Below are 23688 nucleotides of genomic sequence, written 5' to 3'. Positions count from 1 at the left end.
TAGAACTTATTTTGCAACAATGGCGCCCTCTAGTTTATGAACTGTCAACTATCCGCGTGTCGTCCATGTTCCGAATGTGGTGTGACCTAAGAGCAATTGGTGTGACTTATTTTTGTTTTGTATTAATTTTTCGAATTACAATTACAAATGTGAAATGATACAACATGTGTTATCCCATATAGTGGAATCTTGCTCCGGCTGAATGGATCCCTACGTCGGGTGGTATCAGCCCGAGCAGGAAGGACCCGCGAAGCGATTGTGGCTTCGTATATGGGAAACTCAAAGTGAAACAGACAAAATGAACCTCAAAAACTTAGAGAACGCTAATCCTAATGTGAATAAAGCACAAGACTTTATACCAATAAATGATGTGAACGGTGAAAATAGGAATAATAATTATTTCAATCCCACACGGAGGAAAGCAAACGATAACCGCGCATCTACGTTTAACCTGAATCAGAACCACGATGCTCTCATAGGGGAATACGGGGGCTGCCCTTGGCGGATACCCAACTACCATTACAAGCCTGGGATACTCGGGTGAGTAGTATTTAGCGGTCGCAAATGATGTGTCAGCGATTGACGCTCGAGGTAAGGGCTTTTGCCCCGACAGCGCGGTCTCGTGGTGTTGACAGCGCGGGCCGGTTGTCAGCCGCCCCGCGCCCGTGTGCTGTCTTTGCCACAAGCTGAACATATTTTATATAAAATCTTCAGAAATTTAAAAAGTTTTCGATCTCATGTAAAAATTGATAAATGCTTATAAGTGACCCCATTATCTAGTTTTATGTTTACACCTATTTAATGCAAAAGTGCAGATTTCATTATTTTAGGTAATAAGTTTGTTAAGTAAATTATTGTTTTTTATTTTCTATAAATTGTCTATGAAACAACTTCATATAAGTTTGAAACAAACTATAATCAGTCATTTAAACAACATATTAGTCCAATTGGAATTCTCAAATTAATAGACATGAATAATCAATCAGATTTTTTATGAATATTGTTTATTTAAATGTGTATTTGTGGAAGTCTCAGACTGTAATTAAAACTTTTTATTCAAGTTGTATGGGAGGATTGTATCTATTCAATTAAAAAGTTAATAGTATTTTTTATGGATGGGTCTTGATTAACCCATTGAGCCCCAAGTGGCCCGATCGGTCCCAGACACAATAGATTTTCTATTGTGTCTGTGGTTCCGGGGCCTGAGTTAATAAAATACCTGCTTTTAATTGAAATAAATTTGAATACTTACCTGTTTTTATTATTATTATTGTTTTTTATTATTATTCTATTGTATTGTATTTTGCGGGCTCACAACTTAAATGTATTTTTTTTTAAACTCAAGCAATTAAATTTACCTAATTTATTTTAATTATTGATGTTCGTATAATAATAATTAATATTACAAAATTTTAATTAATTTGATGAAACCTGTATGAAGAAAAATACTATAGTAGTCAGTGTATGGGTATGATTTTTCAAGTAAACATAGATATTTTTACATAGCTAGTATAATTTCATTTATTAAATTCATTTTTGATCCATATTAGCATATACGGTTTTTCAATATTTACAGATAATATTTGCATATTATTGGGATTCAAATTCATTTAGCTAAATCTAACTACATTTTACTTGGTACATAATATGTGCACATTTTAATGTCTAAATAAAGGGTAATATTTACAACAAGTAGCAATGAACCTGTACTGATTTTTTTAAAGATTTATTTTTAACACTATATCTGATTGGAATAAGAATAATTTGTTCACAAAATTTTTATTACAATACTAGCTGCTCAGCGCGGTTTCACCCCCGTGGCTCCACTCCTGTTGGTCGTAGCGTGATGATATAATAGTCTTCCTCAATAAATGAGCTATCTAACACTGAAATAATTTTTCAAATCAGACCAATAGTTCCCGAGATTAGCGCGTTCAAATAAACAAACAAACTCTTCAGCTTTATAATATTATAGTAAAGATTAAAACCATATAAAAAAAAACAGTTCTTATAAACTGTTCATAGTGGAGAATAAATTCTACAATTTATTATGTTGCTCATTTTCTTAAATTTAGCACAATTTAATATTATACGCTTATAAATAAACATGTATAGAGCAATGTGGTTTAAGGTCTCCAATTTCAATTAAACAGCTGTGGGTATAAAAATAGAGACGAGTGCAAAAATTAAACTTATTAATCAATATAACTCAACCTTGAAAACATCACATCTATTCTAATTGAAGAAGAGCACCAAAATAAAACAAAGTTAACTTGTGGCATCTAACAATCAGCACTACCTAGTGTGGTAGATAGCGGCCTAAAAACTTCATACGTCACCAAAACATGCTAATGACCTGCAAAATATTATATTTACACACAACAGAAAATTCATAAATCTATAAAGATGTCATGATGTGACTAATTAAGATTGTCTCTTGTGATGAAAAGGCCATAAATCCATCTCTTTTTGTTACATATTTTATAGTGAAAATAGAATACACTGTATGGACATATTGCGTGTTCACGTAAGTGTGATCACAAAGTCACGCCGAAGTAATAACTAGGTCATATAAATATAGTGCAATAATGTTACTGGATGATTCCATACATTTAGCTAATGTTAGCATTTGGAATGTGTTCAGTTATGTTTTTGCTGCCTATGTAAATAGGGATTCAAAATATGTTATGCAATGGTGTACAATCTGCTAGAATATAAAATTTTGGATAACTTTTTCAAAAATTTTTGGTATAAAAATTCTCAAATTTAATAGAACATATTTTTATATTGTGATGTGAATATGGAGCAAACGATTCGAAATGTTGTAGGTAGTACGTATTTAAAATTATTAAAAAAATATATTTTGGAAACGTAAATTAAAACAAAAAATATTATATCAATTTTGACACATAAAATTTTTCGTGTTACCGCATCCTATTTCACAATGTCTGTAGTTTTATATACCGTTGCTGATATTTTGTGGAAAAAGATGCGAAAAACGAAATACACACAAAGGAACATAATATTTTAAATTCCAACATTTTCTATCACATTATTTTTCCAAGAACTAGGTACTATTAAATAAATAAACCCATAGTTAGTTAATATTGGTACATCCAGTACTATAAGCAGTTGTCAGACAGCGGCCTTGTGAGTCAGTGCCCCTTGCCGTGCGATCGGCCGCTAGAAACGAAATGTTCTCAACCGTCTTGTCACTCTGATAGATTTCAGACTGGCAAGTGAAAGTGAGAAAATTTGGATTACTGAAGAAATATAAGCGTTTTTTGTGTTGCATGAAAACAGAAAATCGATAGGTATACTTTTATTTTGTAAAGAAACTACGTCGATCGTACGCTCTGTTGCTCTGAAAAACTAAATTATGCATTTTTACTATAAATTGGGATTTATACCGATGTTTGAATCATCATCATACCCTTCTTAAAACTTCACTTACCTTTTATGTTTTCATAAATATTTTGATTTTATGCAAGATAAAATTTTCAACATGATACATTCATACCATGTCAAAAATGATATCATACTGTCGATACAATTTAGGCATTAGAATCGAGCGTGGTATGCATAACGAGGTCAGAATCTAGACGTCTAGGCGGTTCAGTCGACCCTAATGTGCCGAATTGTCACATCCGGGTGTCGGTTTTACAAATTAAATTATATAATGATTACCGGCTCATTTACATCGCTGATCAGCTGTTTTAGAATATATATTTGCATCGCCGGTAATGTGGGCGACAAGGAAAGGAAAAAATATAATGTAGTTCTATTCAATTATGAGAGACACGACGGTTGCACTGTCACTGATAATAGGTATATTATGCCAGAGATATTTTGTTTAATAGGAAATTCCATGATAAACAGGAAAAACTTCATAACAAAATAAAAAACAGGCGTCTCACTAGCTCCGGGAAACTATATAAAGGCTTATGTATATTGTATACTACTTACTACTAGTCCCCTTTTCACACATGATTCCAATATCTGATGTTAAAGAAACTTTTCTCTTAGAAATGTAAACCAACATAATGTAATAAGTAGAACAGCATAAATCTTGTTACATACGTACCTACCTAATAACTTTCAGAAAGCTCACTCCATGACTGTAATAAAATATTAATTTCAATTAGCAGATGTAAATGTTATACGGCCTAAGACTAATAAACGAATCATAACACTAATAAAAGATATTGTGTGAAAATAATTATTATGACCATATTCTGTTATAACACACATTTATCATTTTCATAAACAGAATAGGTACCTTTTTATTACACCTAATAGGTATGTTTTTGGTTAATTTTTTTAAAAATAACTTAAAACTTAGTATGAATTATAGTTCGTCAAACCACACTCTGTTACAGTGAAATACGTGAGTTTAATTTTATTTTATTCGGAAAAAAAGTTACTAAAAAGCGTAATCTCACAAAATGTTATATAATTAAAGCTGGCCAGACGTAATTAGGTGAAAGGAGCTGCAAAGGTCGTTCACTCGCGAACCTTCGCATACCGTAAACAGATCGGTTACCAAGGCTGTGGCCGCTACGAACAACGAAACTGATCGATTTTAATTAAGATATCGGTGACGCTGCCAGCGATAAGGTCTCCTTTCATTTTGTGGTTGGAGAGATAGAGTTACGAGATCTATCTTTAGTTCTGGATCAGGATGTAGAGTAGAACTTAGTCTAAAAGTTCAGGTGGAGTGTAGTAAGGTGCTGTCTGCTGCTTGCTGAAACCCTAGTTATATATTTTTTCATCCATTGTACACTGATTTACCTTGTAATTATGCTCTTCCCTTTCACATTATTTGACGTATTACGAAGAAAGAGATATGGAGAAAACAAATTTAATTATTAGTTTATATGTATATTATTTATTCTTAATGGAAGTATATATGTCCATATTTTATAAATAATCTCGGGTAAATATCTCTTACGGTGCATTTACATCAAACGAACATAGATTTCGAGCAAGAGCAAGAGCATTCTTTCTGGATCCTTTAGTGTAAACGAAAACTCGTACTATGAGTGTTGACTAGTGCTGACTCGTATCAGTGTTGTTCAGTATTAAAACATTGCATATAATTTCGAACGCACTAAGAACAACAAAATAATGCCCTACGCCTGTTTACACAAAAAGAATTTGATGGTGGGGTTAGAATGAGCATTTACTCGTTTGATATAAATGCACCGTTTAAAAGTAAGTCGAAAGTTTTATCGTTGTTTCCATGTATTCGACACAGTGAATAGCCGAAATTTTATTCTGTGTAGGATTAATAAAAAATATCTTTTACCCAAATTTATTATGTACGGAACAATAATTAATCAAAGGCATGTATTCTTATTTCTTAGTTATTACGCAACGAAGATATGCGCACGCGTCACGCATGACACAAACGTAATTTGTTTGATCAGTGGTTATCTGCTCCTAAAGGAGTGACCTTTGTTCTATTGCGGCTGCCAATGTTACTAATTAATGAAGTATGTGGGTATTTCCTAGATTGATAGGAAACCTATTCGATGTAATGGAAACCCGTTTCCAATATAATCTTATCCTTCTTGGCATTAATATTATAAACATGAAAGTTAGGAAGAATGCATGTATGTATCGTGCGAGTGACGCAGTGGGTTCCAGCTAGTATTTATTATATTAAACTTTATAACACAAGAAGTTGTATCATGTTATAGAAAAAATGCCTAAACTTTAAGTGCTTTGATTTTTTCTAAATTAGACTAGACTGGAAATGGCTATCGATTTAAAACCTAACTAAATAATCGAAATGCTTCGCAAGTTTGTTCCCGGTTTATTTACATTTTTATGAGCATAATAAAAAGTTAACATCCACTTTTATGAATTTACAAGCTTCTGCAAACAAAGAGCAGATGGTCCCAAAGTAACTGATAGGTGTTTTAAATGCCAAATTGTGAAATTACTATGTATTTTGTAAAGTAAAGATGGTATTAAAATATTTTTATTCTTCGGAAAAAATCAGTTACAAATGGCCCTAAACTCCATCTAGGTATATTCTTAAGATCCGCCATAAAAAAATATTAGCCTTAAATAAACACGATTAATCATAAACATCAAAATCGTGTTGTTATTTATATAGCTGTATGACTACACTATATTTTGTTTGGCGTAAATATGACTGTGATTCACTCAATTTACGCGTATCAAAATAATTTAAGGAACAACCTACGTTTTCTTGTGTCGAGGCGGGAGGTATTCATTCACCCATAGTTATACAGTGAAACCTGGTTAAGTGAGACATCAAGGGACCTGCAATGTCGTTTCACTTAAAGAGGTATTCCACTTACCCAGTGTCTCAGATATACAGGTATAAATAAATATCTGTCTCATTTACAGAGGGTTCCATTAATAGAGGTGAGAATACAGGTTCATAAATGGATATTAACTTCAGTTATTCACCTAATGATAACGATTGTAGCTTTCGTTTTGACATTTTTCAAATAAACATCTGTATGATAGTAAAGCGAAACTAAAACTGAAGGTAATTGAAGCTCAAAATTTGTACTTACGTACTTGGAATTACGTGTGGAATTTGTGGATAGAATAAGAATGAGTAAACAAACAATGTTATCTCAGTTACAGAGGTTTATGCATACAAATTTTACTCGCTGGCTCTTATATAGAGGTAAGTATGATGATAAATCGATTGAACAAATCCCAGATATAGAGGTTTACTCGTCCCACTAACAGAGGTAATTCAGTGCCAAAGTGTTGGGACCTCAGCATGAGTTCCAGTTATGGAGGTTTCTCACTTATCCAGGTCCCACTTAACCAAGTTTCACTGTATTTTTGTTTTTAATGTTTCTTAGAATTGAGCCAAGTTCTCTAATACTGTTACAGCTAGTTAAACATAATAGATCGTCAATAAATCGCTACAGGAACGGAAATAATGTAAGGGTCAGGCTCAGAAATAACAATTATTGTTTGTGGATTTGTTGGCAACCCAGGTATAAATAGGCCTTTGTTTATCGGACATACTATAATCTATTATGAAATTATAGGCTCAATTTGTGTCTTTAATGAAACAGAAGTTAACATCAACAATAATAGTTTGAGGAAATAAAGCTAAGTTTCATAGGAAATTGATGATTTTGCAATTAATTGTTAAAATTTCGTTATCGTTCGTATATTAATAGATGTTTGCTCTGTGTCTGGGTGTTGATTATCTATTATTATAAGTATTTATTTCAAATTATATATATGTATGTTTATCAGCCATCTGGTTATCATAACACAAGCGAAAGCTTAGTATGGGATCAGATCGTGCCGTTTGTGAAAATTGTCCTGAAATATTTATTTATTTAATAACATGGGGCATCAATTTAAAGGTGCTCTATTCTAGGCTCTCTATTCAATACTCGAAGGACCAAAATCAAAGACAATACATATTATCCTTTATTACTGCTAGCAGTGAATGCTACAACTAAGCAGCGAAACATGCTCTAGTATTCTTCCACTTGAACGCCACAAGGTATAGTTTCGCCCATACTTCTCATCTATTTACAGGTGCATCAATACCCTTCATATGAACGGGGAAATATGATAGTAGCCCTTTGTAAACGCGACTAAGTGACACTATAACTGTGTGTTTGTTCCACAGGCTGCACGAAGAGATCGAACACTTCTACATGTACATGTCGCCGACGGAGACGGAGCACCTGGTCCGCTCGACGGTGGTGACGCGCATACGCAGCGCGATCCTCTCGCTGTGGCCGCAGGCGCGCGTCGAGGTGTTCGGCTCTTTCCGCACCGGCCTCTACCTGCCCACTAGTGACATCGACCTCGTTGTTATTGGTGAGTAGCAACTAGCAACTAGCATATTTATTGTTCCTATAACTTGGTAAGGCTGATTGATTGATGTAAGGATGGTACACATAGAGAAAATATGTACAGCTGATCGTATCTGAATGAAATACGATTTGATTCGAATTACCGCGTAATGCAAGTGAAGCCGCTGGATCACCTAGTGTCTATTGTAGCAGCGAATCCTGTAAACAGCCTGTGATTGTACGCTGTTTGATGTTTCCTTTTATTTTAAATAGGTATTATCAAAGTTTTCATTGTTCGTCGTCATGGATACTCGTGTATTCAAATTATAACTAAATACTTATTTAAATGACTAGCTACAATAGATTGACAAAACTGATATGATACTGATAGCAGTATTAGAGGTTCCTGTTATTATACGAGTAATAAAAATAACCTTATAGCCAAACTAGTCTAATCTATTGAATAAACATAATGATTTCCGGTTCCACACTTTAAAGTATTATTAAAAAGAAGTGATGACGTCAATATATTCCGCCGCCGTACGTATGGAATAGTGAAGTAGTGATTATGTCTAGGCGCGGATTCGTAGAGCTACGGGAGCGCTAGACGGGGTCAACGACCTCTCGATAAAGCTCGATGCTTCATGCTGTTCCGGGAATGTAGCTATTGAATAGTGGAGATATTTAGTATCAATAGCTTGTAATTATAGTGATTATGAGTTATAAATTGAATAAAAAAATTGGTAAAGCGAAACAATTTTTTGTTTCAGTAATAACTTATGCACTTCAGCATTTATGTCAGTGAAAGAAACATAAAAATCGGACCCATATTTCGGAAATTTACAACTTCAGATTGTAATCTGTACGATATTACTGTAACTATTTTGCTATCATACAAGAGTTATTACAAGAATAAACTCGTAATTAATGTAGCGACACGTGCACCGACATCTCAATTAAACGCGCTATTTAGATACTAAAAGAAAGTCTAAATAGGTCTTGTACAAAATTGAGGGCAAGGTTACGTTAACACGAATACAGAAGGTTGTAACCAGGGAGAACATTTGGCTCCGGGAACGAAATATATTCATTTGGAGGCTTCTGCTAATAAGCAGAAATAAAATATGGCAAAGAAGCTGCTATTGCTGAAGTTAAATGAATCTATCAAACTTAAACATTTATTTATTCAAGAAGACTTCGTTTTAGTCCGAGATTCCTTAAACAAAAATATCTTTTAAGTTTTATCTGTTTTATAACTATTCTTGTCGAAGCTTCGAATACATTGTATTCAACATGTTTACAAATTGGGTTAATGTATATATGTCTTGGCAATTAACATTCTTAAAACATTGGTCGTTATCTCCATTTTATTTGATATCAGATATAAATAAAATTGCGTAATTCAAACAATTGCACGTCAATCTTTTTATAATTTACAATTGTATTTATTTATCGATTTTTCATGTATACTCGATACTCTAATCACGTATGTCTAATGTAATGTAGCTAAGTAAAGTATAACACCTATGCACATGGTATATAAACTTCCGCAGTATATATTTTTGAGTAGTTATCTTTTAATCATAAATCTGCTTTATAATCAGATATTGGTTTTGTTATAACCCCATCCAACATGAATCGCCATCTCTGCAGAAGAATTTCATCCATAGAAGTTCACATAAATCACCCATGTGTGTATGCACAGCTGATAAGCGATGTCTTGTCACCGAGCGTTTATCGTGACGTTATCATCGCAACCGTACCAGTGGGTCGCTCGGTCATACAATATGTTGTTAATTGTTATCAATTGAGGTAGATAGCGCTGATTGTTGTTGGTAAGCGTTTAGATATGCTGGAAGTCCTGTATGCTTGGTAGCTATGTGGGTTCTTAAAGAATGGTTTGGTGGTTCAGATGAACAGATGTACAGACAGGTAATATCGTATTTATGAAATTAATATGGATAGAGAAATTTGATGTTTATTAGATCGATGCTTTGTGTGAAATGTGAATTATTTGTAACATTTATTTATGTAATAAGATTTCGTTTAGAAGCGCTTTTGAATCGTCAAAATACAGAAAAATAATAATTTGGTTCGGAAAGCTGATTCTACAGATTTGAACCGTCACGACACGCCATGGTTGCTCTTTTAAAATAATAACATGTTCAAATTAATTTTGCGCTCAATCATTTTTCTAAGTACGCTTTAATGAATATTGAATGTAACATAACGAAAATAATAATTTAGGGAGGAAAAATTTAGATTTAATACAAGAATAAGATATTGTTTTGTTTGTCCAGCGGAGTGTGTGTGACCCCACGGGGCCCAAGTTAACATTGCTGTTGTAAGCCGACAGATTACCAATTACCGCTGTCTGGCTTCCTTCATTGGAATTATGAGTGAGCACTTAGAACATATTCATGTTTATTCTACAATCGTAATATATTTTCATTCTTAATGTTCATTTAAATGAATGATTTTGAAGAAATTTGAAAGTGGAAGTCAGGAAAATTTAGTAGTTTTAAGAATCATAAAATAATATGTTTTATTCGTCACGCGTAAGTACGTGATCTTCTGTGTTGTATGCTTTTAATTAACCTCATTTCCGAAACGATTAAATACTCACTAAGCACTAAATTACAAATTCACCAATACCAATATAATAATGCAACAATACAAATACCTAATACAAAACAAACAATGAACATATTTTTCTCTATCTATAGATGAGGGTAAGGTATCAGATGATAACAGATTATACATCGATTTGTTATCTTCAATTATGAAGTGGCGTTCAATCAGGAAGAAAATATTATTTTCCGGTACTATTTTAAAATTTTCAGATAAGAAACATGTTTCGTCCTAACCTGCTTTATTACTTTTGTGTAAATTTTCCTCTAGATAACTTTCCCTAGGTAAGTTCCTCACTCATTACCATTGCCTTGCATCGTACTATTATTGTAAATGCGAAAGTTTGTGAGGATGTGTGCGTGTTTGTTACTCTTTCACGCAAATACTACTGAACCGATTACAATGAAATTTTGCACACATATAGAGGGTAATTTGGATAAACACATAGGATAGGTTTTATCGCGGGTTTTCTTTTGAAAATGCGGGCGGAAATCTAGTAATGATATAATTTGAAAATATGAATTTATTAATTATTATTTCTTTATTGGACATTAGTAGTGATAATTTAAAACTGATCAGGGTTCACAGATGAAGGTCAAGAACGACTTGTACGTAATATGCAAAAATATCAGGTTTAAAGCGCTGCAGTTGTTATATTATGTGTTGCATATAAATTCAATGAAATCAATTTATATTCATGTCTAATATTTTTATAACTTACTAGCTGTGATGTCCGGTTTCAACCCCACAAAAGCAAATATTTATAAATCTTATGTGTTATTCTGCTACGTCAAGTATGTATCATCAAAATCCGTTTAGTGGTTTTCGGGCGAACAAACAGACACATACATCAATCTATCACAAATATTATAGCGCTCCGGGAGCGGCACGTCGAAATGTAGACCTTTCCTATAATATGCTATAGTAGGATAGTTTTAAAATTCATTGCCACTGCAAGTAAGATGTAACTGCAAGCTATAGAAGTACAGACCCGCCGGCCGCGGCGTCGCGTCGCTTGCGACTGCATACTGATGCTTCGCGATTTGTTTAACATACCACTCTTGGATTGTAATGTTGATACAGGTAGTGAATTAAATGGAATGTGTGTCTTGTAGACTTATGCAAGAAGTTTTGGTGTTTGTAAAGGTTTAGTGAAAACATGATACTTACTTAAATACATACTTACGTTGAAAATTCCAGTTCATGTTTTTTAAATTTGTTTTTTGTTTTTAATCCTTTAAACTTTAACATTGAGATAATATTACTACGTATGGAGGAGACACCACGAATAAAATCTGTGCACCAAGCGCGAAGGCGCGGGGCACATTTTTTTGCTCTAAGTTATAAAATTTAAAGTTATTCCTTTGCACTTTTCCGTATTATTTGTGCAATATCGTAACACACACGAAGGCATATTTGATGCGTTTCGCTTTAAAACAAATAAAAAATGAGCGTGCAGTTAAGCCATATAGCTTATGGTGAGCGGAACATAAGTGATGTAGGCGGTGTCGTCTCCATATCAATGTACTTTAAACTTAAAATTGTAATGGATCTACAAAAGCTTTGTAGATTTTATAACTATTCGCTATTGACCTATTGTGTATCGTTATTATCAGATCAGCTACTTATATTTAACTTTATTTAGCTCAATAGATTTTCGATATCAATTTAATTCTAAAATAATATTAATTTTTCGTTTACTTCTAAATAATTTCCTTAGAAACAATAATATAATATTTCAATAATATCCATATCTAATTGGCGATTGGAATCGATTAGACGCGTGCGTAATTGTTTCATATTTTGTTTCAATTGTTGCATACTTTCAAGAATACATTTCATACATTTGAGACTTGAGAAGCATAAAGAAACGTTACTAATTCACGAAAAATAAAAGTAAAACTCGATGCGACAATTATTAAGAAGAATCGAGGATGTTTAACTTTTTCACACGCAGTTTATTCAAACATAAACCTACACTCACATCGTCATATTACAACATCACACGCATAAATACTATTAAAATGTCAAATATGAGATGAATAAAGATTCGTATGTTGTAATGAATTTTTAACGTTACGTTGCTGAACGTTAATCATTTTATCAAAGGTTCTTCCTGTGATCATCATGTCAGTTTAGTCGTCATTAAAAAACATTCAATTCTTTTTATATTATTTTAAACGGATATTTGCTCGTAGAACAACTTTTCTACATCTACCCTACAGTTATCAATTATTTTTTTTGTGTCACTGTGTATCTTATTCTTATATTCTTTTACCAATATAAACTAAAAGGGTAAAGGTAGGTTTTCATGGAAGTCTTTAGTTTCCTCGTACTTTTACCCGTGCGAAACCGGGGTGAGCGGCTACTTTACAATACAAAGTGCGTTCTGAAGATTTACGCCTAGTGTCAGCGCCTACCCGATTGTATCGGCGCTGCGTGACGTCACGCATTTATAAGAGCATAATATTATCAACATAGCGGCGGCATTAGTTCCCAGCTATTTATATCCGTGCGATGTCTTACACCTCGGTTATATAGAGACACGTCATTGATTGATCATATGATGATATACTAATTGGGGATTCATTGAGGGCAAATATTGTATCGGTGACTTGTATGATTGATGTTGATTACCATAGCTGACATGAAGTAGTATTGAGAATTAGTTCAAATATTATGTGGATGTTTGTGTGGGATGGGTTTTGATAAAATGCGGCATTTAGATAGATAGCGTTTTTGATACATTTAATTTTGTGGAAGTCTATTGATTATTATTAATAGGTCAGCATAGAATAGTGTAAAAATAATAAAGAGAACATGATAATTGATAACGATGAAGACGAAATGTAATCCTTTGCATATAATAATAATTTAGTTGTCTTAATCTTATCCATAATCGAATTAGTCCTATAATTTAGATAAAGTTTTATTTATTGTGCACAGCACGTGTATTTTTTATTATAATATTTTCTACTGACGTACACATTGATAAAGGCAAATTCATATCATTTTGTAATTATCAATGAATTTAATTATTATTGTTATTGTTGCGCTTATCCGTCATCAATTTTGAGAAAAGAGATATGAGAACTTTTTAAAATCACAACAATGGAACAGTTTGAGCCCCTCGAAGGACCAACTGTATCCCATCATATAAAAAAAACGACGTGTGGCACTCGGGGACTGCCGCGGTAAAGCTATTGCATGCTATGCCTTCAAGCCACACCTCCGCCCGTCGGAGTGGGGAGCGTGAGGTTTTTCGTTACGGAATTTCTGGATTCGGTCCCCGCGCTCAAGGCGCGCGATTGAAGCTATGTAATAGCTTAAAAACACCCTTTTCATAATAAGGAAAATATCTTCTCCGTTCCATGAATGGCAGATAATCTCCATACAAGCGTATTCAATTCTATCACAGTATCAATCGAGCGTAGAACCATTCATGACAACATGAATGGAGGTGATGCGAATGAGGAAGTATGATCTGAGTCACGATTGTGCGTCCTTTTGTGGCAGGCCTCTCGTGTCAAGTGATTCGGCCTATTGATCTTCGTGTTGGGCCGGTTGTACTGTGGCCGAATAAGGAACTTTGTATATTGTATTGAAAAGGATTGTTTGTTTTATAGTTGTTAGATTGGTTAAAATGTTCGATTATAACATTGATTAAGCTCTCTCGATGGATTGTAAATTTGACTTCATGATAGAGCTTAGTTTAAAAGAATTAATTGTCTAAAACATAATAGTTACGTGTAATTGCTATATTATGTGTACTCGAATGAGTTGTTACGATGAGAAAGACCGCTTTTGACGTATAGTTGTAGTAGTTTTACTGAAATAGGTAGAATTACTATTTGAGTAAAATTAAATTTTATCAGATCCAAGGTAAATTTCATAATAGGCATAATGTATATGAGTTACCCATACATAATACGTTTTGTACTTCCTATGCAGTTGTTTAGCTTCTCTTGAGACCTAAGCAGCTAAGGTCAGCTGACCGTGGCCATCACACACACAGGAACACGTTTGTTTCTAGACTATATTGTTCTATGTTAATGAAATTTTGGTCAATTACGCTCTGCTATCATATTTGAAAGCAGAATAGTTATGAATATTATGTAATGACGTGCCATTTTAATTAAGTATTTTAAGTTGAATGTATAATTTGTGTATTCTAATCCTATCTTAAAGCAACGGAGTGGTTTAATTAGTGAATTAATACATAAATTATTGATTTCTAATTAATCGTTACGTAGTTTAAACTGCAAAACACATTGTAAGTTTCCCTATAAATCTGATCAGGTTCAGAATTTTACACCCGAAAATCTAAAAGAATGTCTTTACCAATATGGCCAATAAATTGAAAATTAAAGATTGTTTGTTTTTCTCTCTTTTACGGCGCAACAGAGCGAGTTTATGGTATGGTTCTTATGGCAAAAGATAATTAGAGGGCTAGAGTCTAGACACAGGCTATTTTACCTCCGGAGCAACATTTCACTTTCATAGAAGTTTATACAATAATTTATACCGATTCCGTGTACAGGTCAATGGGAGAAGCTGCCGCTGTGGACGCTGGAGCGCGAGCTGGTGAACCAGGACATCGCGGAGAAGGAGAGCATCAAAGTGCTGGAGAAGGCCACCGTGCCTATCGTCAAGATGACCGACAAGTACTCTGATGTTAAGGTATGTGCTTACTGTAAATGAGGGCATATACAAACTTCTAAAGCGATTTTTCTGTTTTCTATTGTATATGAAAATTTGTTTCTTCTTTCATGCAAAAAATAATACGTTTCTTTAATACGTTTACTTCTACTTTCTTCAATATTTGAATATCATAGTATGTATATTCATGATTTTGTAAATATTTTCAGGTCGACATCTCTTTCAATATGAGCAGCGGAGTCAAAAGCGCCGAGCTCATAAAACAATATAAGGTAGGTTGTTATCTAGATCAGAATATATCTGTAATATCTATTATAATATCTTAGTGATAAAAATGAACAAGCGTGCCTTCTTTAGTAACATTCAATTTTGGAGCCGAAGTCGGGTCGAGTACGATATCTTGCTAAGTTCATGTTATAAACAAAATTAGTCAATATTCTTTGTTGCAAACCTTCATCCTAATCCTTTCTATTATTGTGTAAAAAGATAAGAAGTTTATCAGTCTTAAGATCAGCAAAAGACCTTTTTGTATAGAAAATGCATTTAGAAAAACGTAAAAGAGAAAGCACTTCAATGACGTTATAGAATCATAAATAATTATGAGAGACAGTAGTCAGAATCCTCGACCGCTCGACCTTGGCATAGCAGGCGCTTTATCAAGATTGTGTAAGCGAGTAAATTCAATCGGAACATTACATCACTCCAATAACCGTCTGAGGCCGTGAATCACGCTCCAGACGTACGGACAGACAAACATAAAACGTGTGCTTCCGTCTCTGATGTTAGAAGTATTTAAATATAAAGGAAATACGACGAAGAATGTTGATTGCTTAATATTTTATTTTTGAAGTTTAAATACAACGATAACATTTAAAATTTACATTATCTTCGTCTGGAATTTGTTACTAGTAGTAGTTTGTTGTTTGTTAAAGCAACTGTTTTTCTTACTTCACATGCTCTATCATACAACTACATACCTTAATTCACATCTAATTAGTACATAATTGGCATTTTCCATAAAACCTTATGCCGGTTGCAGAGCTTGACCGACCGTCAGTGCGTACCGTCGGTCCTGACGATACGCATCAACAATTGTATGACTATGACACTAATGCGCATGACAATACGCGTGCGTATGGTCGGTCTAGCTATGAACGGTTTTATGAATTTCCATACATATGACAAGCGCGACTGACGTACGCACTGATGGTCGGTCAAGCTCTGCAACCAGCCTTATAATCGAGAAATTCTGTAATTCATGCCTAAATTCAATAAAATTATAGCTGTGATAATAAGGTCCCGTAGTAGCCCTACAAAAAATACCGCAATCAATGATGCAAACAAATCAAACTCTACAGGAAAAATACCCCGTGCTCTCGCGGCTAGTCATGGTGCTGAAGCAGTTCCTGCTGCAGCGGGATCTGAACGAAGTGTTCACGGGAGGCATCTCCTCCTACTCCCTCATCCTCATGTGCATCAGCTTCCTGCAGCTGCACCCTCGACCAGAGAGGCTCAGACAGCAACATAACCTGGGGGTGCTGCTGATTGAGTTCTTCGAGCTGTATGGAAGAAAGTTTAACTACGTGAAGACTGCGATACGGGTCAAGAATGGCGGCTCGTATGTTTCCAAGGATGAGATACAGAAGGTAGTGTTGTTAACGTGAAATGATTTATTTCATTAACATTGAAAATCAATTTAAATTACACACACAACACATATTAGTGCTTAAACTTTTTTCCTTTTCATTTACCTGTTTTTCTTTTCATATGTACCTAAAATATAGTTAAGTTGATTAAAACACACAACTAATATTCTTATACGGAACCATATCTAGTTAGTCTGTGTATTTAACTTAATCTATTCCTTTGTCAAATGGTCCTTCGAGCCGGATGTTATGTTTACAGCATTTAAGAATGTAATAATGGATATATAAATATTTTGTCACGTTTGCAGGAGATGAACGACGGTCACCGGCCATCGTTGTTGTGCATCGAGGACCCGCTGACGCCGGGCAACGACATCGGTCGGTCTAGCTATGGCGCTATACAGGTTAAACAGGTGAGAATTACGTTATGTATTTATTGTAAAACTGAGTTTGTTATTAAAATTGTTTCTTTTTCTGATGCAATTTAATATAAAGTTTATCGGCGTTTTTATTTGATTTTTTTGAAAATCAGTGAAATAATAAAAAAATTTCGATTACTCTCCCATCTTTGCTATTTCAAAATGTTGACGCCATCTTTTTTTCAAAAAGCTTTTATTTTCATTTGATCTTTATACACACACTCGAATGATAAAAAGTTAATTTTTTGAGTAGATTTAGTGAATATAATTGATGTGTATCTGGTTGCGTTGCAGGCGTTCGACTACGGGTACATAATCCTGCAGCAGGCGGTGGCGGGCGGCAGCGCGCTGCTGCTGCGGCACAGCGTGCTGGGGCGCGTGGTGCGCGTGACGGACCACGTGCTGCAGTACCGCCGCTGGGTGCGCGACACGTTCGAGCCGTACTTCTTCCCGCACCGGCCCGCCCCGCCCGCCGCGCCCGCCCCGCCCGCCGCGCCCGCGCCGCACGAGCCCAGCGACAGCGAGCCGGTGAGTGCGCGCCGTCACAATACATAATAGTAGCTCAACGCTACAGTGTGCCTAGTGTGAGTTTTCATCGAGTACGAAACGTTACTATCGCGTCTGCGTCACAGCGAAATTTGTATGGGGAATCAAAGCTTCCCCATACGTCCGCTAGGGGCGCTGTTCGATTTCCCATACTAATTCGGCTGTGACGCAAACGCGATAGTAACGTTTCGTACTCGATGAAAACTCGCACTAGGCACACAGAACGGACACTCCGCCTCCCGCCAAAATTAAACACTTACCTCACCCCGCACGATCAGCCAAAAAATGGTCCGCATTTTTCTGCAAGGACGATACGCAACGAAGATTGACAACATTAATCAAATTGACTTAAAGTAATTTTATTATTTTGGATTTGTGATTATCGTTTCTCGTAGAAAATGGTTAGATATTGTGTTGTTTACGGATGTATTTCATCAGAAAAACGCGATTTTTTTTACGCTAGTCACAAATGCAGTCACATTTGCAGTCTCTACAGTGTGACTGTCAAAACGAAAATTTTGTATGGATTGTCCGGGGTGTGACAGCGTTATACCCCCCGTGTACTAATCGGTCCCGCTGCGGCTTGATCACTGACATTCGTACACTGCGTGTGCAATTGCTATGTCACGAAGGGGTCGCGCTGCACCGACGAACTTGTTCACACACGATGTGCTGAATTTGGTGCGAATCTAAGGCCGTCGGACTGCGTGTGTGTAAGATACGTATTGTAAATTGAATAATCTCTTTACACGTATCCACAACATGCTACCCACCCTTAATTACCGCCTACAAGTTATTTAGTTGTCTATTTGTGTAGTGAATAACAACTTCAAACATAAAGGTAAAGATAAAGTTAACAGTTATATTTATATGCAATTATTATGTGCAATCATGTTTAAAAAACACATTAAGTATTTTTTTATTTATTTGAATGATGAAGCAACACTATTGTTTGATATATTTCAACTTGATTAACTTATGCACGTATTTCTCTGTTACAGGACTGGTCGGACGGGTCAGCGGGCGCGGACGTGGAGGGCGAGAGCACGGACGTGGGGGGTGTTGGAGGTGTTGGGGGTGTTGGAGGTGTTGGGGGTGCGGGGGGTGTTGGGGGCGATGCGCGGCGCACGTCCCCGCCGCCGCTGTCCGCGCTGCAGTGCTCGTCGCCCACGCCGCGCCGCGTGTCCGCGCACCAGAGCCTCATCATACACCACATTACTAGCAACTCCGATTTCAATAATATACCCTCGGGTGAGATTTTTGTTTATCATGTATCTAATGTGAAACGTTTAGCTCTAGATTATTTTAAAATAAAAATAAATGCGAAAGAAACAGGTTCAAATTCCGCCTCATGATCCAACTCTTTATATCCTTTAAAAATTCCTATTTATATAAGCATATTAATGCTATAAAAAAAAGCAAAATACATCTACACTAATATTATAAAGAGGAAAACTTTGTTTGTTTGTTTGATTGTAATGAACAGGCTCATAAACTACTGGACCGATTTCAAAAATTCTTTCACCATTCGAAAGCTACATTATCCACGAGTAACATAGGCTAGGTTTTATCCCGGAAATCCTACGGGAACGGGAACTATGCGGGTTTTTCTTTGAAAGCGCGGGCGAAGCCGCAGGCGGAAAGCTAGTATTATATAAAATAAAAAATATTAATGTGAAAATATATAGGCGTCAGTCAATTTTGTTATTCTATAACATTCAGAGCATGTACTATCCGTTGAACCGGCAGGTGTGATGCAAGCGCGCTACAACAACAACAATAACAACAACAACAGTTCGAGCGGTGGCGGCGGCACGAACAGCTCGAGCGGCGGGGCGGGCGGTGGTGCGGGCGGCGAGCACAAGCGCTGCGGGCGCGCCTTCAGCTCGAAGCAGCGCCGCCACTCGCCGCCGCGCTACCGCGCCGACCGCGGCCACAAGAAGCGGCGCCAGCTCGCGCAGCCGCGATGAGGGCGCCGCGCGCGCGCGCCCCGCCGCCGCAAGTGACACGCAGGGACGGGGTGCGCGCGTGACACGATGCGTGCGTGACACGGCACTATCGGACAAGTGCGCGTCACGCAGTGCCACGATGTAATAACGCTCCAGAATGCGTTCAACGTGCGCTAGCGACACTTTAACGCCGCTGCGGTACACATGCTCTAGCTCAATCTTATGACGTCACACAAGTGTCGCGCATGACGTCACACCGCTCGTCTACAAGTACCGTGCTCTCCAAAACGAACGCCGTCGCGAAATATGTGAAATGTACGTCGAAGTGTACATGCATGGATATAATAAATAATAATAAGTCGAATATTGTAAATGACAATTAACTCGATGTCGCAAGTATGATGTACGTGACTACGCTATGACACAGTACATGTAAAAATATAATATTATAGATTTCAAATTACACGTTCTCCTCGAAAATTATATGCCCTTAGTAAAATAATGTGCGGTATGTGACGTCACACTATGTAAATGGCTCTGTGTGATGTTTTATTTACTTTGATGTCACACGCACTCCCTAAAGTTAATAATCACAAAAAAACTATGCTGTGTAATGTATAGATGCGTCTCTCGTAATAGACGTGTAAACCTAATTAGTATGTGCCACCAAACACGTGAACTTACGTGACGTGATGTGAAACTCGTTACCATAATATTGCATAATGAGAAATATTAGTGTGACGTCATGTATCAGCCCCAATCGATTGTTAATATGCATATTTTAAACTTGAAAACATTATGAAGTTTCAAGTGATTTCAAATGCTAAATTTAGTTCGGGAATACATTGAAATCAAACAAAACAAGATTGGGGATAAATGTCTTATTGAACAGGGATTAACCGAAATATACGGGAATATCAATCGATTTTACTGAATTTATGATGGGATAACAGTTTGCTTGTGTTTTTTAGATCGATGATTGGTAGAAATATGGTTGAGATATAAATAGAAAGAAAATACGACTATGAGTCTAAAATTGTCGAAATCGTCTCGAAAAATTGACAGCCAGCAACCCAAAAGAGTTAATATATATATATTTAAAACTTTTATACAAAATAAGCTAGAATTTATTTTATATTAGTATTGTGTGTAGATGTATCTAGAGACTCGACTATGTCCTAGAAATACAGTTTGTGACGTAAAGTTCACTTATGCTGGTATTTAACTGATACACACAATTACCTAATTCCAAGTCTAAGTACATGCCAAAAGCAATGGACTATAGCATTTCATAAAGAAATTATGGTTAAAAGCTAATTACACCATTTATAAGTCAAGTCTAAGGCAGATGATTTTTATATTTCGGTTGAATATGCCTAGGCTACAAATAAAACTAATGAAAATCATAGAAAAATTAAAAAAGTACAATTACAAAACGTCAAGTACGTATCGTAAAACGTTATAAAGGTGTAGATATGTTACCGACACGATATTCGGTCTATAAAAAAGGCACATTACGTTAGACGTCAAAGTGAGATGGCACGATTCAACTATCGTGAGCAAAAAAGAGACATCTGAAGTAAACTGTGGCTAAATACCCACATTTAGACGTGCCACGCTATAATAACCTATCTACATTTTTCCTAATAATTGATACCAAGTATGTTATTCCCTCATAAATTTAAAATTTTTCAAATAACATAGTGCAAATTATTAGTGGTTCCCGGTGACTCAACACTGCCAATGTTTAGTGGACAAGTTAGAGCCGTGCATGTGTATATTGTATATAAGACTTGTGCGATGATGGGACTTTGGCACAGGTGTAGGGTTTGTATTTTAGGATAAATATTTTCCTTGATTAGATATAAAAATGGGAAGTGAAGATGTGTATATGTGGATATGTGTAAAAAAATTCAGTGAATAAAGGACTTTGATTTAGAAAAATTATGGCGAAAACAGACATTTGGCGATCGTGTAATAATCGATCTCTTTCGCTTTTTCTGAATTTCATTCATAACGTAACGTTATAACAGTTTTAATATTTAAAAAGTGCTTCTAATTTTCGTAATATTTAAAAAAAGAAATTTAATTGAATAAATAAATGTTTGAGTCCAAATTCCAGATAACATAATGTGTTTGAGGATGATTTCTGTTTTATAGTACTTTTGGAAATCAAATTAAAATGTCTGTTCACATGACATGTATATTCGAATAGCAATAATATATAAATTATTATATTATTTATGTCCTACACCTGGGCCAAAGTCACCAAACGCACGCAACCTAGGTTAGTCGTTAACTGTGTGGAAATCATGGACTAGCTTTGAACAAACTTAGCGCTGCTAGATATAGGGCGTAATATTGGTATAACGATATCGGTTTTATAAAACGGAAAAATTGAAAAAAAAAAATCAATTAGAAAATTTGGGTTAGTACGGGGCTAGAAAGAGTCGTATGCGTTCAGAAATTAATGAAAAATTGTTACAAGTTTCTGAACTCGAATGAAGATTGTGGCACTAATCATGATAATGGTGTTTTATACTCAGTTTTAACGATATATATTTAAAGTAAATAACTAAATATTAATCGTATTTCTTAAATAAATTAACAGAGTTAGCATTATGAAATTCCAATTTATTATTAGTGTGATATTCTCGATATTATAACAAGTAGGTTTCCTAGACTTCGGCCCGTGCTAACCCGCCGTGGACAAGCTAAGACTTGAGTACTGTAACACCAAAAAAAGCAATATTAATAATAAATATAACAAAGCGTTTTGCGAAACGAATCATTATATAAATATTGTAATTTGTAGTTAATTTATTCGTGATGATTCTAGTGATTTTGAAATTACTACGTGATTACTTAATTTATATATAGATTTATATTTTGTGTAGATACAAATGTATTGATAAGTTGTTTTGTATGTTTGTCTATGAACTATGAATTTTAAACACTTGTCCCGTTTCCGTATTGTAACACGATTTCCTTTCAGTTAGTTGAATTTTGACATATTAAATCTAGAAGCCAAATGTCAAAATCTTACTAACAAAAAGAGAAATGAATTATTTCGTATATTTCAAATAAACCTATTGTATAAAATGATAAAGGTTTCTCTTACTCTGTCTTTTTTGTGAAAAATCTTTTATTAAAAGGAATGATCTCCATAAATAGTTATAAACTATAAATAAATAATTATCTTTATATATAAAATTTCACTAAAAGGTTTATTCATAAAATTAGACGGAGAAGATTGAATGAATATATTACAACTTTTATAATGAAGTAATTTCTTGTATTCACCTTAATGTTGAATGACAAAATTATAAGAGGCAATTTTCATTTATTTTTTAATACAGAAACTAATAAGTTTTAGTAGTTTATGAACTGCTTTCGTCAATATATTTTAAATTTATACTTACTGTTACTACACGTACAAGGAAAATATAATCATAGAACACAACATAATATGTTTATAAAGACAAGTCCGTAATAATTACAATAGCAATAATTAATAAGATATAATAACATCGGTGTTTTGTCCCTTTCTCTCTAAATAATTTGATGTAAGAGGGAATAGGACAAAAACAATAATTGAAATCGACAAGACAATAGATTTAAAATGTTTTCTTTCGTTTCAATTTTTGGTAAAGATGTAATGTACCAATGGGAATCGTGATTGCAGATGTCAAACTTGTTTCAACCAATCACGTGACATTGTTTTAAAATTCCACCAACGACAATAGACCAATGGTTTTATTTTGCATCTAGATCATAGATTCCTATTTATATTTTATAAAAATAGCAATAAATTACTTGCTTTTACATAGTTACTTGTGATCGAAAGAAAATATTAACTCGGCGATGTAATTTTACACAATATTGAAGATTTTGTACTAATATTCACTCCATGTTTAACATATTTTTAATAAGGATAAGCTATGAACTTGCAATATTTTCTCATAAACGTATACAATAATCAAAAACGATGCTATTCATAGTGTAACATAATAACATATCAAAC

General features: G+C 34.9%; 1 protein-coding gene across 1 annotated transcript; it reads left to right on the top strand.

The window, feature by feature from the left end:
• Positions 1-100: 100 nt before the first annotated feature.
• LOC123701631 (non-canonical poly(A) RNA polymerase protein Trf4-1-like) lies at positions 101-19918 on the top strand. The gene is made up of 9 exons (XM_045649115.1): positions 101-540; positions 7646-7839; positions 14986-15125; positions 15314-15376; positions 16463-16750; positions 17059-17163; positions 17464-17696; positions 18830-18966; positions 19465-19918. The coding sequence occupies exons 1-9, from the start codon at positions 203-205 to the stop codon at positions 19683-19685; spliced, it is 1719 nt and encodes a 572-aa protein (XP_045505071.1). The 5' UTR covers positions 101-202; the 3' UTR covers positions 19686-19918.
• Positions 19919-23688: the final 3770 nt, after the last annotated feature.

Source organism: Colias croceus, chromosome 22 (assembly GCF_905220415.1).
Source record: "Colias croceus chromosome 22, ilColCroc2.1".
NCBI classification, from domain to species: Eukaryota; Metazoa; Arthropoda; class Insecta; order Lepidoptera; family Pieridae; genus Colias; species Colias croceus.
Note: the sequence above shows the minus strand (reverse complement) of the source record. Positions and strands in the feature narration are given on the sequence as shown.

What these genes read in the sequence shown, in the direction of transcription:
- LOC123701631 (XM_045649115.1), top strand. Translation starts at nt 203, where the DNA reads ATGGATCCCTACGTCGGGTGGTATCAGCCCGAGCAGGAAGGACCCGCG. An exon ending in CCAAGGATGAGATACAGAAG is followed by an intron (nt 16,751 to 17,058) that starts GTAGTGTTGTTA and finishes TCACGTTTGCAG; the next exon opens with GAGATGAACGACGGTCACCG. An exon ending in GAGCCCAGCGACAGCGAGCC is followed by an intron (nt 17,697 to 18,829) that starts GGTGAGTGCGCG and finishes GGGTGTTGGGGG; the next exon opens with CGATGCGCGGCGCACGTCCC.